The 18,703-nt window shown below is 40.2% G+C and overlaps 2 protein-coding genes across 2 annotated transcripts in view; both read left to right on the forward strand.

Moving 5' to 3' along the window:
* Positions 1–7,703, forward strand: part of LOC311137788 (F-actin-capping protein subunit alpha-2-like) — a 44,635-nt gene extending 36,932 nt beyond the window's left edge. The window contains exons 8-10 of the mRNA XM_084172374.1: positions 4,658–4,729; positions 4,867–4,929; positions 6,653–7,703. Of these exons, the coding sequence (XP_084028500.1) occupies positions 4,658–4,729; positions 4,867–4,929; positions 6,653–6,793 (276 nt within the window). The 3' untranslated portion in view covers positions 6,794–7,703. The remainder of the gene's footprint in view (positions 1–4,657; positions 4,730–4,866; positions 4,930–6,652) is intronic.
* Positions 7,704–9,331: 1,628 nt separating this feature from the next.
* The window catches only part of LOC311137711 (suppressor of tumorigenicity 7 protein homolog), a gene marked incomplete at its 5' end in the record, with an annotated part of 87,877 nt that continues 78,505 nt past the window's right edge, over positions 9,332–18,703 (forward strand). The window contains 2 exon segments of the mRNA XM_084172264.1: positions 9,332–9,398; positions 9,401–9,481. Coding sequence (XP_084028390.1) covers positions 9,332–9,398; positions 9,401–9,481 — 148 coding nt within the window.

Below are 18,703 nucleotides of genomic sequence, written 5' to 3' on the forward strand. Positions count from 1 at the left end.
ATATTTTGTTGTGTTAGAGGCTGAATTTAAAATTGATTAAATTGAGATTTTGTGTCACTGGCCTACACCGGTGGCGGTCGGTGCCGTTTAAGATGAGGGAGGACAGTTTATGAGTATGGCCTTTTTTCTATTACAGCTTATTAGTTTACTGTCATTCTTATTCAAATTCACCCATCTCAATGTGACATCGATAGGTTTAGGCTACTACATGAAACTCACATTTTCCCTATACCCATCATGAGGTTGCTGCAACCTACGAATGAATGTTTACAACATACAGTGGGGAAAAAAAGTATTTAGTCAGCCACCAATTGTGCAAGTTCTCCCACTTAAAAAGATGAGAGAGGCCTGTAATTTTCATCATAGGTACACGTCAACTATGACAGACAAAATGAGATTTTTTTTCTCCAGAAAATCACATTGTAGGATTTTTTATGAATTTATTTGCAAATTATGGTGGAAAATAAGTATTTGGTCAATAACAAAAGTTTCTCAATACTTTGTTATATACCCTTTGTTGGCAATGACACAGGTCAAACGTTTTCTGTAAGTCTTCACAAGGTTTTCACACACTGTTGCTGGTATTTTGGCCCATTCCTCCATGCAGATCTCCTCTAGAGCAGTGATGTTTTGGGGCTGTCGCTGGGCAACACGGACTTTCAACTCCCTCCAAAGATTTTCTATGGGGGTTGAGATCTGGAGACTGGCTAGGCCACTCCAGGACCTTGAAATGCTTCTTACGAAGCCACTCCTTCGTTGCCCGGGCGGTGTGTTTGGGATCATTGTCATGCTGAAAAACCCAGCCACGTTTCATCTTCAATGCCCTTGCTGATGGAAGGAGGTTTTCACTCAAAATCTCACGATACATGGCCCCATTCATTCTTTCCTTTACACGGATCAGTCGTCCTGGTCCCTTTGCAGAAAAACAGCCCCAAAGCATGATGTTTCCACCCCCATGCTTCACAGTAGGTATGGTGTTCTTTGGATGCAACTCAGCATTCTTTGTCCTCCAAACACGACGAGTTGAGTTTTTACCAAAAAGTTTTATTTTGGTTTCATCTGACCATATGACATTCTCCCAATCCTCTTCTGGATCATCCAAATGCACTCTAGCAAACTTCAGACGGGCCTGGACATGTACTGGCTTAAGCAGGGGGACACGTCTGGCACTGCAGGATTTGAGTCCCTGGCGGCGTAGTGTGTTACTGATGGTAGGCTTTGTTACTTTGGTCCCAGCTCTCTGCGGGTCATTCACTAGGTCCCCCCGTGTGGTTCTGGGATTTTTGCTCACCATTCTTGTGATCACTTTGACCCCTCGGGGTGAGATCTTGCATGGAGCCCCAGATCGAGGGAGATTATTAGTGGTCTTGTATGTCTTCCATTTCCTAATAATTGCTCCCTCAGTTGATTTCTTCAAACCAAGCTGCTTACCTATTGCAGATTCAGTCTTCCCAGCCTGGTGCAGGTCTACAATTTTGTTTCTGGTGTCCTTTGACAGCTCTTTGGTCTTGGCCAGAGTGGAGTTTGGAGTGTGACTGTTTGAGGTTGTGGACAGGTGTCCTTTATACTGATAACAAGTTCAAACAGGTGCCATTAATACAGGTAACGAGTGGAGGACAGAGGAGCCTCTTAAAGAAGAAGTTACAGGTCTGTGAGAGCCAGAAATATTGCTTGTTTGTAGGTGACCAAATACTTATTTTCCACCATAATTTGCAAATAAATTCATTAAGCATCCTACAATGTGATTTTCTGGAAAAAAAATTCTCAATTTGTCTGTCATAGTTGTTGTGTACCTATGATGAAAATTACAGGCCTCATCTTTTTAAGTGGGAGAACTTGCACAATTGGTGGCTGACAATACTTTTTTTCCCCACTGTAGGTGCACAGGTCGAGATAGAAATTGGAGTAATCAAAGTGACAGACAGTGACACATTCAATACCGCCTTGCACATCTAGCTGATCTAGGTTGTAATCATTCATCCAACAGTTGGATTAATGATTACGCTCTCTCACCTTTTCTTTTCGCTTGTGGGCTTCAGTGCACAATACAACAGCTGTCTGTGACCAGGCGAAAAAACCTTCCAAGCAAAACCTTCATACCATAACCGCTAACCGCTACACACAGCCTACATTGTTATCACCATATTAGCCAACGTCATATTCAACATAACTAGCTACTAGTACAAATGCGTTTAATAAACCCTCTACAATCAGGCAGTATAGTGTACAGCAAGCAGTTTAACAGTTACATCGAAGGGCCCAGTGGCAATAAATTATTAAAACCAAAAGCTTACCTTGACTTGGAAGAGTTCCAGTGTTGGATAGCCATAGCCAGCTAGCTAACATAGCATCTCACTCTGTTATTCTACAATGTAGAAAATAGTAAAAATAAAGAAAAACCCTGGAATGAGTAGGTGTGTCCAAACTTTTGACTGGTACTGTAGATCAGAGCCCCCGATTCCGCAGCGAGGCGAACAATTTGCAGTTTGACTTCAGAACTGTGGATTCGTACAATCATACACCGAGATCCGTTCTGGAGAGGACCCTTACTGTGCGAAATGTTTATCAGTGGCATGGAACCCAGGGTCTCCTGCCCAAACAGTTCATAGAAAAGAGTGCTTATGAAAGAAGTTGGGTTGCCCTTCCTCTTCCACACCAGTTTCAAGTCCTGTGACTCGCACATTGAATTTACATCAATGATTTTCGAGTGATTCTGTTAAATGTTTTATTAAATTGATTTCGCCTTCTAGCATAGTTTGCGCTGTTTCCAGGTCATGGAGTCGCCCCTCTGTCAAATTTTCTGCTGTCTCCAAACTTTCCACTTTTAGTTGAGTATGTATCCACTTTAGAAGTGAGCAGAAGTCTGTTAGTTCATAGTTATTTGCTAAAAAAAAGCAATGAGAAAGCTACCCGTTTCATGCATGCCACTGGAACCGGAAGGTAATGGACTACAGTGGAATAATGTTTTGATAAATTAATAAAAAATGAAAAGCAGAAATGTCTTGAATCAATAAATATTCAACCCCTTTGTTTTGGCAAGTCTAAATAAGTTCAGGAGTAAAGCTTTGCTTAACAAGTCACAATATGTTGCATGGACTCCCTCTGTGTGCAATAATAGTGTTTAACATGATTTTTGAATGACTACTTCATCTCTGTACCCTACACATACAATTATCTCTAAGGTCCCTCAGTCGAGCAGTGAATTTCAACCACAAAGACCAGGGAGGTTTTCCAATGCCTCACAAAGAAGGGCACCTATTGGTAAATATACAAATAGCAGATATTGATTATCCCTTTTGATTACACTTTGGATGGTGTATCAATATACCTAGTCACTACAAAGATAGAGGCGTCGTTCCTAACTCGGTTACCTTAAAGGAAGGAAACCGCTCAGGGATTTCACAATGAGGCCAATAGTGACATTAAAACAGTAACAGTTAGAGTTTAATGGCTGTGATAGGAGAAAACTGAGGATGGATCAACAACATTGTAGTTACTCGACAATACTAACCTAATTGACTGAGTGAATAGGAAGCCTGTACAGCAGGGTTCCCCAACTGGCGGCCCGCATGCCAAATGGTTTTGTTTGTCTCCCCAAGTTTTCTGAGCAAAAATAAGAAAAAGTAATCATAATTTTGTTGGACATAAGACTGTAAAAACACCAGGAAATCAGTATTCCTGCGCATAATAGAGAGACACATGATCATATACAAATGTAAGCAAGGTTTGAAATGATTGCTTTAGTCTAATATTATAACTGTTTGGGCTTCTTGCAGTCAATTTACTAATTATTTGAAATTATGTTCCGCATAAGAAGAAATCGGCCCGCGGCTGAATCTAGTTGATGATCCCTGCTGTACAGAATAACAAATATTCCAAAACATGCATCCTGTTTGCAACATGGCACTAAAGTAATGCTGCAAAAAATGTGGCAAAGCAATTTAACTTTTTGTCCTGAATATGTTTGGGGCAAGGGAGTTTTTTGGATCAAAATAAATGGAATAGAGCTAAGCACAGGCAAAATCCTAGAGGAAAACCTGGTTCAGTCTGCTTTCCAATAGACACAGGGAGACAAATTCACCTTTCAGCAGGACAATAACCTAAAACACAAGGCCAAATATACACTGAAGTTGCTTACCAAGATGACATTGAATGTTCCTGAGTGCCCTAGTTACAGTTTAGACTTAAATTGACTTGAAATCTATGGCAAGACTTGAAAATGTCTAACAATGATCAACAACCAATTTGACAGCGCTTGAAGAATTTTAATGTGCAAATATTGTACATTCCAGGTGCGCAAAGCTCTTAGACTTACCCAGAAAGACTCACAGCTGTAATCGCTGCCAAGGTTGATTCTAACATGTATTTACTCAGGGGTGTGAATATTTATGTAAGTGAGATATTTATGTATTTAATTTTCTATAAATTAGCAAAAATGTCTAAACATGTTTTTACTTTGTCATTATGGGGTATTGTGTGTGGAGGGTGAGGGGGGAAAAAAATGTATTTGATCCTTTTTGATTGTAACTCAACAATGTGGACTAAGTCGAGGGGTATGAATACTTTCTGAAGGCACTGTATGTGTGTGTACACGTGGGCATGGTTACATTTAGCATAATTTAGTTCTAGACCATCACACCGTACTCTCTGGTTGTAGGTTCATTACTATGAAGACGGCAACGTTCAGCTGGTCAGCCACAAAGAGGTCCAGGAATCCATGTCCATTTCTGTGAGTGCATCATTAAATAGAATACATGTGGAACAACCCCCCCCCTGCTGTAAAGTATTTGGGTTAGGTATGCATTTTTGATGATCATTGGACATCTCGTTTCACCTCCTGATTTCCACTCTGTTACTCTCCACCAGAACGAAGCTGCAACTGCAAAGGAGTTCATCAAGATCATGGAGGCTGCAGAGAACGACTACCAGGTGTGTGGGATTAGGAATGGGAACTCTTTGATTTGGGCACATACAGGTAACTGCCAAAATAAAGGAAACGCTAACATAAAGTGTCTTAACAGGGCGTTGGACCACCACAAGCTAGAACAGCTTCAATGCACCTTGGCATAGATTCTAGAAGTGTCTGGAAGTTTTGGAGGGATGCGACATCATTCTTCCACGAGAAATTCTATAATTTGGTGTTTTGTTGAAGGTGGTAGAAAACGCTGTCTCAGGCGCTGCTCCAGAATCTTCCATACGTGTTCAATTGGGTTGAGATCTGGTGACTGAGACGGCCATGGCATATGGTTGACATTGTTTTCATGCTCATCAAACCATTCAGTGACCACTCGTGCCCTGTAGATGGGGGCATTGTCATCCTATGGGGCCATAGCCATGGTAGCCAAAAAGTATGGCCTGTCCAGTATTTTGATGTGACACTAAGCATTATGGGATGTTAATTGCTTAAGTAACTTTGGAACCACACCTGTGTGGAAGCACCTGCTTTCAATATACTTTGTATCCCTCTTTTACTTGTGTTTCCATTATTTTGGCCATTACCTGTACATATACAAATTGCTGTAACATCAAATACATGCAATAATGAAGCATCATATTTTGCCACTAGTGTCACATAACACACATGACACATGTCTGTCAGGCGTTGTTCATATTCTTGTGTAACGTCAAAACATTATCTGGAAACCATTACCACATGACACTGTTCCTGTCAATTGTGGTTCCTATTAGAGATGGGCACGGTTAACGGATTAATTGAATATCCGAATGGATGTTATTATTCGATTACTTGAGTGAGTGTTCATTTTTTAAATATATATATTTTTGGCCTATTTTAACAATGAAAAAGTTGTCTAAATTTTTAATTATCCCTATTACATTGTTAACTACAACAATATACCATGACATTTGAAATTCTTAATTTAATAAAACAACCAACTTTTGAGTGTAGTTTTTATAACAGTGCGCATTTAGCCCTCCAGTCTGCCCTGACATTGGTGTGCTATTTCCCCCACTTCAAATAGCAATTACAGGCACGCGCACCTAAATGTTTCCACAAGACCTGACACATCAATACAAAACACTCAACAATAACTTTTTTGTATCAGTTCTATCATGGTGAAAATCAGGCTTCTCTTTTACTGAGTAAGTTTACATGCACACTAATAATTTGATATTAAACTGATTATGGCATTAGGAAGAGTATCGCATTAGTCATGTAAACACCTCACTCGGCTTATCTTAATCGGCAGAAGGTCAATCATAGTAAGCATAGGCCGATTTTAATAAAACACCAGGTTTTCTGAGCAATCTTTTGAATTATTAGGACATGTAAACAGCTTCATCGGAGTTCCAGCAGTGTATTTGATCTGTGCATGTGCTAGCACCGGTAGCACAAGCCTCCCTCTTATGTGCGAGTGAACTAAGTTTGGAAAAACTGAAGGTATGTATCTTAGAAATAATTGTCCGAACTCAGAATCAAATGGGCTTCCCAAAAATAACATGGTTGCTGTGGTAGAATGTTTATTTTAATGTGCATTTGCATCATTTTGATTGGTCAAGAGAGTCAAGAGCAATTCTCTATCCGGATATCATCGAAGAAAATGATATTATTCTAAAAGTAAAATCATTTCTGAAATGCCTATTGTGACACCCCAAAGCCCTTACTAATTTCGCCGCCCTCTTTCCCGGTCAGACCGCCATCAACGAGAATTACCAGACCATGTCGGACACTACCTTCAAAGCCTTACGCCGCCAGCTTCCCGTGACGCGCACCAAGATCGACTGGAACAAGATCCTGAGCTACAAGATCGGCAAGGAGATGCAGAACGCTTAAAACAAACAAAACTGAAAATCCCAGCATTGCATGACTGGATTATTGTATCGTCTTTGTACAAATTAGATAAATGGGAGCGGAAAAAATAGTGTCGAAAAAATGTCAAACGTTATTACACTTATTAAGATGTCTACTTTTATTAATGCTTTTACACAGACACAGTTAAAAAGATAATCTGTATAATACATAGATGATAACGTAAATAATCATGTTGTTATTATTGGCAAAATAGGATTTGGATGGAGGATGTAGGACCTAGGAGAGGGGTGGAGCTTCATATGCAAAACAACCTGATATACATTGTGACAATGTTATGTGTCTATTTATTATTATTATGGTAGTTAGACCACACCTTTGACCCAAGGAAAAACAATTCCAATTGCAATGATGAAATGATTATTTTGAGGAATCTGTCTATGTATATCAATTTAGAGTAGGACTTTATTGGCTAATACAGGATAAGAATCCTCTACTGTACTGTAAAAGAGACCTTCCGTCGTGTTCAATGGCTTGTACTTTTATGACATCAGAATTACATGTTTTGCACGAGTGGTCCATCACCTCTGTCAATTTCTACCACTCAATGTTCTTCTTGGTCCCCTCATATTGATACTTCCCACACGGTTTACCCCAGACCAAACGTGAAAATCTCAAGTTTGTGTGACCCTCCAAGCTAAACTGCAGGTTAACTCACTGACTTCTGAACTGAACTTTCATGACGCCATGAAAGTATGGTTCCTATAATACCCTGACAAGCTTAATTATTAATAACTCTTTAATTGCTACCAAATGTGGATTAAAATGTTCAAATTAAAAGGTATCACTGCTTATTTTGAATTAGAACAGAGCTGACTGTGTTATAACACGACACATTGTAATATATACCTGTATTAAACATCCTTGTCCTTCGGTTTGGTGATTTATTTCCTTGATTCATTGTAATTCAGTCACAACTTTGTTGCATTAAATAATACATTTTCTATTTACTGACTCACTCAAATTTGACCATTGACAGGGTTCCTGTTATAGGGTTTAAGTTCAACACTACTTCTACATTTGCAGACACCTGATCCAGATCGGATTAGTCTCAGATCGCTACAAATGTGGAAATAGTGTTAGGAACCTATCGATATGAATTACCAATCTGATCACCCCAGTTGACCTAAAGGCATGAAATTCAGTACATGGGTCACAAGTAACAAATTTGCCTCGATGGATTTTCTGCCGTTTAGAATTTTGTGAGAAACGCAAAACTCTGCTCTTCTGGCACTGAATGACCGATCTGCATGAAACTTGATATGTGGTATCTATGGACAAAGGTATCTCGCAATATTTTCCAGACAAGTACCTAAAACAACATGGCCACTATTGACCAATAAACATTGACATGGGCGTGGCCTGGCACATATGCATATAAATCAGTCAAGGATATTCATATTGTAACACAATTTGGTACATGTTGCAAACACTGTCAATAATCAACATATGCAATAACACCACACAGTGGAGCTATAACGGGCACATGTTTATATCTCTTGATCTGTTTGACTCAGAATGCTGAAATTTGGCACACGTGCTCAGTGACAACCCCATACCATTTCTCAGACACCACTGGCCCGATTTTAATTAAACTTGGATGTATTAAGCATCTTGCCATTAGAGCTCCAGCATTTACAAAATTACACTGATTGGCCCAAGGGAGGCGCTATAGTCACACGCAATATCTCAGACACCAATGGCACGACTTTGACGAAACTTGGGTGAATGATGCGTCTTGCCATGGAGATCCGTAATTTATTAAATTACACTAATTTGCCCAAGGAGGGGCGCTGAATCATTTGTGGGGGACTATATGTTTACTGTTGCCTTTTTAAAATCATGAATAAAGGTTAACACAGCAGTCATACGAGACAGAACTTACTTACTAAGCTGTCACTCTCGCAATACTGATTGGAGAAGTCGTGTGGATGGCTCTGTCCTTTTTTGTTTGTTTGTTTGTTTCTATTTTCACGGTGGAGGGCTAAAACATTGTTATTGTCCCCCACGATGAAATCGGAGGGGGCCTATGGATCTGTCTCAGTCCGTTCGTACGTTAGTCACACGCAATATATCTCAGACACCACTGACCCGATTTTGGGTGAATGATGCCACAGAGATCTGGCATTTACAAAATTACACTGATAGGCCCAAGGGGGCGCTATAGTAATCGACTGAAATTCCAAACATTGAACAAGTACAGCATATCTCCTGTCCTGTTTGAGCTTTAATTGTTGTCACTAATTGGCCCAAGGGGGGGCGCTGCATCATTTTTGGGTGACAACATGTTTACTGTTGCATGGTTTTCAATTTTAAAAAGGTGGAAGATAGTCATCTTTCATAAATAATTTGAATATGTTTTTGAGTATGCGTATGTTTTGTTGTACTATACTAATAAACTCTCAAATGGCAGGTGTTATCAAAGCAGTCATATGTTTCCATCCTTTAAAGTTATTGAAATATCATAAATCGTCCCAGAATACACTGAGAGCCCAGAGTATCATGGCTGAAAATGGGACAGGTTTAATAGAGCAACTCAAGTCCTCCATTGCCTGGTCTTGGACATACTTCTGACAGTCTGGTTCTTTGTTATGATATTTTTGGTTTACATTTTACGAGTGCCATTCAGATACAGCGACAACCTGACCACAGGTGAGAGTCGCTTACGTCAACGTCCTTTTTTAACGACTTCAGAGTTTTAGGTAGGTAACTTGCTTGCTAGCTAGTTAGCATGCTAAGAAAGGTAATTGGGACTAGCTCGAGCTAGTGCGTGCTTGCTAGCAGACTTTGCAGACACGTCTACAGTCTCTAGCCAGACATAAGTATTGTTTTTCTCTCGCTTGTTATGCTAGGATAGCCTAGCTAGTAAGATAATGCAACTGATACGGTTATAGCTGGCTTTCACATAACTAATTTCAAGGTAAGACAATTAGACATGCTCGTTTTTTGTGTATAGTGTTTGTGGACACTATAACCACACTTTCAAAGTTTCCATATTTGCTAACTTTGCTAGCTACTGTAGTTAGTCCGCTACCCCTTAGCTATCTAGCGAAGTCATGTTCCAAATGCAATGTTATTTCTTTAGCTAACAGTACCTATTACATGCATGCCGCCAGATTGTGCGCTAACGTTGCAGTTCAATTCGTTGTTGCTTTGTCTTTGTTTTGTTTTTTTACCAAGCTAGCAAAGCCACTAGTTAGCTACATGACTAGACAGTAAGGAATGTCTCATCTTTGGAATAGTGACTTTGTTTATATTGTGTTTGTAGTAGTTGCCCATTTGGATTATTATTATTATTATTTGTATTCTGTCTCAGATAGGGGCATACAATAGAAATGTCTGATGTGGGTAGCTAGCGAACTATACTGAACAAAAATATAAACGATTTTACAGAGTTACAGTTCATAGAAGGAAATCAGTAAATTGAAATAAATAAATTAGGCCCTAAACTATGGATTTCACATGACTGGGCAGGGGCGCAGCCATGGGAGGGCATAGGCCCACCCACTTGGGAGTCAGGTCCACCCACTGGGGAGCTAGGCCCAGCCAATCAGAATGTGTTTTTCCCCACTAAAGGACTTTATTACAGACATAAATACTTCTCAGCACCTCCCCCTCAGACGATCCCACAGGTGAAGAAGCCGGATGTGGAGGTCCTGGGCTGGTGTGGTTACATGTGGTCTGCGGTTGTGAGGCTGGTTGGATGTACTGCCAAATTCTCTAAAATGATGTTGGAGGCAGCTTATGGTTGAGAAATTAACATTCAATTCTCTGGCAACAGCTCTGTTGGACATTCCTGCAGTCAGCATGCCAATTACATGCTCCCTCAACTTGAGACATCTGTGGCATTGTGTTGTGTGACAAAACTGCACATTTTAGTGGCCTTTTATTGTCCCCAGCACAAGGTGCACCTGTGTAATGATCATGCTGTTTAATCAGCTTCTTGATATGTCACACCTGCCAAGTGGATGGATTATCTTGGCAAAGGAGAAGTTCGCACTAACAGGGATGTAAACAAATTTGCACTAAATTTGAGCCATAAGCTTTTTGTGTGTATGGAACATTTCGGGGATCATTTATTTCAGCTCATGAATAATGGGACCAACACTTTACATGTTGCGTTTATATTTTTGTTCAGTATATATGATAGCTATATAATTATGAAATACTTAGTGTTTACTTCTGTAACCATGTTTTATCAAACATGGTGAAATGGCTCTTGGCATATGTTTTCTGGTTGCCATTTATGATTTCAGTAGAGGCTCAACAAGCACTTGGTGGGTCAGAATAAGTCATTGTTGGCTTGCGTGATGGCCTAGTCAGTCAAATATGACTTCCATAATTTTTTTTATGTCTAAGTTGGTATTTGATTAGGTGGTTCCTTGAGAACAGGATCTAGTCTCTCTCTCCTCTGTGACAGAGTAGTGGTGAGGAGCAGATGGAAGAATGTGCTCTTTCGGTGGGCCAGCTGGCTGGCTGAGGAGTGGAGGGCCAGGCAACGTTTAGATACACAAACTAGCTGAGTGGCATATGTGGCATAAAATCACCAGTTGAGTGTGCACTATAGTGTGTTTTCTTGTCTCTGTGTCTTATTTTTGACTGTCATTGGTGTTTGTGTACATGTGTATGTTCGCTAGCGAGCAAACGTGTGTGTCGTTGGGTTTGAGGCAGGGGCAGGGTGGTAAGAACTGGAATGGGCCTGGGGAGGCAGACCAGACATGCATGTTGAAATGCAAAGTCACTGTACTTGACTTAGGTGCCAGGTTCAGTGTGGCATGAATGCTCAGCCTCACCCACAACCCCATTTTTGGAGATGACATTACAATGTCTTAAAGCTGCGATATGTAACTTTTTGTGCGACCCGACCAAATTCACATAGAAATGTGAGTTATAGATCTGTCATTCGCATTGAAAGCAAGTCTAAGAAGCGGTAGATCTGTTCTATATGTGCTATTTCCATTTTTGCGTCTTTTACTTTCTGTTTTTTACACCAGCTTCAAACCGCTTAAAAAACAATATTTGTGGTTATGGAAAATATATTTCACAGCGGTTTAGATGGTACAATGATTCTCTACACAATTACTTCTTTTTTTGTCACAAACTGAAATTAGGCTAACTATTCTAATTTTAGCAACCAGGAAATGCAATTTCTGCATACAGTATTGCACCTTTAAAGTAACTAAGTTCATATTCTGTTAAAGGAAAGGTTCACCCATTTTGAATGTTATATTGTTTCCGTGCATCTCTGAGTGATGTTCTATCGATTCCCTGGGTCATTTCATGTTTTCACGTGTATTTGAGTTATTGGCGTTCAAGCAGGCAGAAATCTGGCCGGTATGACATAGCACTGTGATAAAGTCGCTCTTACTACACTGGAATTTAATAGAAATACAACTTTTAGATTGCAAAAACATCTTTCATACAAGTCAGATTTCAATACTGGCAGATGTCATAACTCAGGATGTCTTCTCTTGAATGAGCCATTGAGAATGTTTTTGCGATATTCCTACCTCAAGAAATGTTTTATTTAACGGAGGTTCTAGATCATTTTACCCATTTGTCTGCCTCTTTCGTCCAGGGTGCATTGCATGGTGCCGTTGCCAGAGATATTATAGAAAAGAGATAGGAATCCAATGAATAAAGGAACATGTAATGCCCAACCCAGCAGACTGTCGACCAATCAAGTTCACGTTGTCATGCTGTGTCATGCAGTTGCTAAGTTAATCGTCACTCAATCCCTTCTCAAAGTCTGTATATGTCAGAAACGTGCCTATTTTCCTTGGAAGGTACGTAATGACACGATTCCAAAGCCATATGATATTACAGATAGCAAGTTAATTATCTCACATCTCAGAAAAGATTTGTAATGTACTTCTTGTTGATGAAATTCGTGCTAATGTTGGGTTTTTGAGCTAGCGCCCAATAGACTCTCATTCAATTCTTGAAGGAGAGCGGTCCTTGACCCAGAATCGCCTAGAATGCACTGTGTGGCCTGTTACCGTAGCATGGGCAACTTTTCCCATCTCAAAAGTATATCTGCCATTGCGAATGTCAGACTCGATCTGCAGGTTGAATTTTTTTTGGTTTAATTTCACCTTTATTTAACCAGGTAGGCCAGTTGAGAACAAGTTCTCATTTACAACTGCGACCTGGCCAAGATAAAAACAACAACAACACAGAGTTACACATGGGATAAACAAAACATACAGTAAATAACACAATAGAACATGGTGAGATTGTAGACGGCTAAATTGATAGTGCAGTTTTAGGCGATTTTACAGCTAACTAGCTACTTTACATGCTGATTTTTGTCTTTGGTATTATTGTGTAGCTACATTTGCTAGCTAGCTACCTAGAGAGAGAGTTGCATTGTGGATTTTGTAGTCGACTTGAGCTGCAACAGATTTCCACAACGATTTCCATGCTGCTACCAACCTTATTATAACGCCAAAATGAAACATTTGTTCACAAATATTGTTCTCACATATTAGTGTTATTTAACACTGTAAATTTAAAGGAATTAGTGGTTTTGGGTGGATTTGTCCTTTAACTCCTATCCATAGATTGGAGAAAACCCCCCCACCTCACATTGATTTAAAAATGCTTGCTATTTCTTTCCTCATAGAACATGCCTTCTCCCTGAGGAGGATGAGCTGGCCAATCAGTGGTCTACTTGCATGACTATTTTTAATGACCGGTACATACCCAAACCATCCCAACACATCTTGGATAGAAGCTAGTCCTACATTCTGATTTGGCCTCTGTCATCTTGAGTTGTCTCAACAACATCCTCTCTTGTTCTTACCTTGTTCCTCTTATTCATTATTCAACCTTTTCTAATTCCTAATTCTATGCTATAGAATACTAGAATGGACGTGAACCTTCTTACGACGGTCCATGTTGGTTAAGGAGTTTGTCAAATCAAAATAAAAGTGTATTTGTCACATGCTTCGTAAACAAACAAAACAATCTTGGTCGACCGAAAGTCGTCTGTTCTTTCGACCAATCGATTGGTCTACATTTTAAAACGTGTATTTTTCCTTATATAGATATGTGTTTTAATAAAATCAACTAAATTGATTTGCATTGAGCTTACGGTTTAATGAAATAAGACAAATGCCTCGAAGCGCCAGAGATCTAGATAACCAGAAGAAGAAAAAACGTAACCTGACTCAACTATTCTCCTCCCGCTCCTGCTGGCTTTCGCAGATTCTGCCAGTACTCTCCTGAAGTAGCCGGTAATAGGCTACACGAGGAGTTTGCAACCATTCTCATGTGGAATGCCAATTTATTTGACCATTTCTACCGATCTGCGTGCCAGTTATGGATTTCATATGCACATTTTCATGGAACAGTTTCATTTAATTTAGAATGTCTTTCTATCTCAAAATCATTGTCATGTGGTTACTCGAAATGATATCCAAATCTGAATGAACAGGATACAAACCTAAAAAGTAACTTCTATTGCCATTGCCAACAATAAAAAAATACCCTATATGATGCCAACAAATAAAAACATTGCAGGCTGCAGGTAGAAAATATCCTGATGAAAATAAATACATTATAAATCACATTGGCTACACATGTATCAACTATTAACTTGGGTCCGGCCTGAAGCTTGACACCATTGTATAAAATATTCTGGGCCCTCAGAGTTTCCGGCACCAGTGAGCTCGGGACAGACACAGCTGTAGGCTCTTTGCGCAAGGGATAAGAAGCAGTGCTTGACTTCAGCAGGGGCTCACTGGAGCGGAGTACCGGCACCTCAAATGTTCTACTGCTTGAGCTCCTGTTCCTCTTATAGAATATTAGCTCAAAAGTATTGTTGAGCTCCTGCACCTAAATATAAACAGTACCAGCACCCAAAATGAGTACCAGAACCTATTTCAGTCCAAGTCAAGCACTGATTAGAAGTAATCAGGTAGGCCTATTTTATGAAGTTTCCACTGGATCAGAGCATGACATTTTTCCCTTTCATGCTGAGTGGTTATCGAAAGGGAGAGAGCTGGAAAGATTTTTCAAATACATTGAGGAACTATTGTAATTCCCAGTGGATGCTTGCTGTTTGAGGTGAATAAAACAACTTTGAGAAACTCCACAGTGGTGGTGCGTTAAGCCAATCAGAAATACTATCAGATCACATTTATATGCCTACATTTACACGCAGGCCAGGTATCCTATAGGCCTACTTCTATGCGTGTGCTCAACTCAACATTGACAGGAGCGCTCCTAACAAAAGACAATGACTAAATTGACAAAACTCGTAAATGGAATGAAATAAACCAAAACTTGTTTCTCACAAGTGTAGCATAGGTTGTGCAAACAATGTGTCCACTCCGATAATGATAATGGGAAGACTGGAATAATAATATTGAATGCATTAACAGAAATTACCATAACCAAAGTAACAAACATTGTAGATTTAGGAATTAACGGTAAATGTACTACAGGTGATATACATTGCCTTCGAAAAGTATTCAGACCATTGACCTTTTTCCACATTTTGTTAGGTTACAGCCTTATTCTAAAATTAATAACGTGTTTTTTTCCCTCATCAAACACAATACCCCATAATGACAAAGCAAAAACAGGTTTTTATACATGTATTTATTACAAATAAAAAACAAATCACATTTACATAAGTAATTCAGACCCTTTATTCAGTACTTTGTTGAATCACCTTTGGCAGCAATTACAGCCTTGCGTCTTCTGGGATATGACGCTACAAGCTTGGCACACCTGTATTTGGGAAGTTTCTCCCATTCTTCACTGCAGACCCTCTCAAGCTCTGTCAGGTTGGATGGGGAGCATTGCTGCTCAAAAACACCATGCTTCACCGTAGGGATGGTGCCAGGTTTCCTCCAGATGTGACGCTTGGCATTCAGGCCAAAGAGTTCAAACTTGGTTTCATCAGACCAGAGAATCTTGTTTCTCATGGTCTGAGAGTTTTTAGGTGCCTTTTGGCAAACTTCAAACGGGCTGTCATGTGCCTTTTACTGAAGAGTGGCTTCCTTCTGGCCACTCTACCATTAAGGCCTGATTTGGTGGAGTGCTGCAGAGATGGTTGTCATTCTGGAAGGTTCTCCCATCTCCACAGAGGAACTTTGGAGCTCTTTCAGAGTGACCATCGGGTTCTTGGTCACATCCCTGACCAAAGCCCTTCTCCCCCGATTGCTCAGTTTTGCCGGGCGGCCAGCTCTAGGAAGAGTCTTGGTGGTTCCAAACTTCTTCCATTTAAGAACGATGGAGGTCACTGTGTTCTTGGGGACGTTCAATGCTGCAGAAATGTTTTGGTACCCTTCCTCAGATCTGTGCCTCGACACAGTCCTGTTTCGGAGTGCTACAGACAATTCCTTCGACCTCATGGCTTGGTTTTTGCTCTGACATGCACTGTCTACTGTGGGACCTTATATAGACAGGTGTGTGCCTTTCCAAATCATGTCCAATCAATTGAATTTACCACAGGTGGACTCCAATCAAGTTGTAGAAACGTCTCAAGGATGATCAATGGAAACAGGATGCAGCTGAGCTCAATTTCGAGTCTCATAGCAAAGGGTCTGAAGACTTATGTAAGTTATTTCAGTTTTTATTTTTGATACATTTGCAAACATTTCTAAAAACCTGTTTTTGCTTTGTGATTATGGGGAATTGTGTGTAGATTGATGAGGGGAAATTCTTATTTAATTAAGTTTAGAATAATGCTGTAACGTAACAAAATGTGGAAAAGGTCAAGGGGTCTGAATACTTTCCGAATGCACTGTATTTGTTGCTGCTCGACTAAAACAATCTCGGTTTACCAAAAGCCTAACTACCAAACAATTGACCAGTCGACCAATTGGGGTCAGCCCTAGTCCTGTTGGTTTCAGATTTGGTTAATCGGTACCGCTTCCCGTGCGGTACCAGTGCCAGGGAGCTCGGCCCCTACACACTACCCTCTGTAGCGCCCTATGGTCAGATGCCGAGCAATTGCCATACCAAGCGGTGATGCAGCCAGTCAGGATGCTCTCAATGGTGCAGTCTGGTAGGCTCGCGTCATTGCTGGGTTTCCCTTTGTAATCTGTAATCCGTGATAGTTTGCAAGCGCTGCCACATCCGATAAGCATCAGCGACGGCGTAGTAGGATTCAATCTTTAGTTCTGTATTGATGCTTTTCCTGGTCATTCCGGTGACTGATGTGGTAAACTCCTCAATGGATGAATCCCGGGAACATATTCCAATCTGCGCTAGCGAAACAGTCCTATAGTTTAGCATCCACTTCCGTATTGAGCGCATCTGTAGTACTTCCTGTTTGAGGGTTTGCTTGTAAGCAGGAATCAGGAGGATAGTGTTATGGTCAGATTTGCAAAATGGAGGGCGAGGGAGATGCTTGTATGCATTTCTGTGTGTGGAGTAAAGGTCATCGAGTTTTGTCGCCTCTAGTTGTACAGGCAACATGCTGGTAAAATTGATTTCAGTTTCCCTGCTTTAAAATCACCGGTCATTTTGTGCGACGCCTCTGAATGTGGTTTTTCTTGTTAGTTTATGGCCCTATACTGCTCGTTGAGTGCTTGTGGTAGTAAATAGACAGGTATGAAAAATATAGATCTTGGTAAATAGTATTGTCTGCAGTTTATCATGAGGTATTCTAACTAAGGCGAGCAAAATCTTGTTCTTCAGGTCCCGTTGATAGGATAGTCTCGAGCGGAGCTCGTCCAGTTTGTTCTCTCTCTAGTGATTGTACATTCGCTAATAGAACGGAGGGTAGTTGTGGTCTATTTGCTCGCCAACGTAGTCTCGTCAGCATGTCAGCTCGTTTACCTCTCTTGCGGCATCGCTTCCTCTTTCGAGTCCCAGGAATTAGGGTCTGGAGTAAGCAGAATGTCCAGAGCTGCCGACTTGTTGAAGTAGAAATTGTCATCCAAATCGAGGTTAGTGATATCCAGAAACTGTTTTCGGTCATAGGAAATGATGGCTGTGACATGAACAAAAAAAGTTAAGATCACCGTAATTTAGCACACAAAATGGCAGAATTGGTCAGGAGCCGTAAAGTGGTTGCTATCCACTGCAGTGCCATCTAAAAAACAACCATGGTTTGCCAGTTCCGTGATAAGATATTGTCAAACAATGAATGTGAAGAATGTATCTACACTGTATGTGCGTTAGCTAGCCAGCCAGTTTTAGAGGAATGATTCCATATTTTTTTTTTAAATGAACAAATATTGTATCATATAATAGTAAACTAAATATGATCAATTTTCAATCAATCAATTTTATTTTATATAGCCCTTCTTACATCAGCTAATATCTCGAAGTGCTGTACAGAAACCCAGCCTAAAACCCCAAACAGCTAGTAATGCAGGTGTAGAAGCACGGTGGCTAGGAAAAACTCCCTAGAAAGGCGAAAACCTAGGAAGAAACCTAGAGAGGAACCAGGCTATGAGGGGTGGCCAGTCCTCTTCTGGCTGTGCCGGGTGGAGATTATAACAGAACCATGCCAAGATGTTCAAAAATGTTCATAAGTGACAAGCATGGTCAAATAATAATCAGGAATATATCTCAGTTGGCTTTTCATAGCCGATCATTAAGAGTTGAAAACAGCAGGTCTGGGACAGGTAGGGGTTCCATAACCGCAGGCAGAACAATGAGACATTTATGGTCTGTTTACATATATTTTAGAGGCTATTTATACTGTAGATTTGTATAAAACCCATATAAACTCTATTTATAATTATGTGACTATTGTATGTTGACTAATTCAATTAGACAATTTCAGATACATCACATGCCTTACTTTTTATTTTCCTGCATAATTAAAAGCAGGAAATCCATCACCTATACTTCCAATTACATTGGTTTTGGATTTCTCCCTGACCAAGATGGCTGCCATTTTCGCCC

The sequence above is a fragment of the Coregonus lavaretus genome (assembly GCF_964263955.1).
Source record: "Coregonus lavaretus genome assembly, chromosome: 11".
Classification (NCBI taxonomy): Eukaryota; Metazoa; Chordata; class Actinopteri; order Salmoniformes; family Salmonidae; genus Coregonus; species Coregonus lavaretus.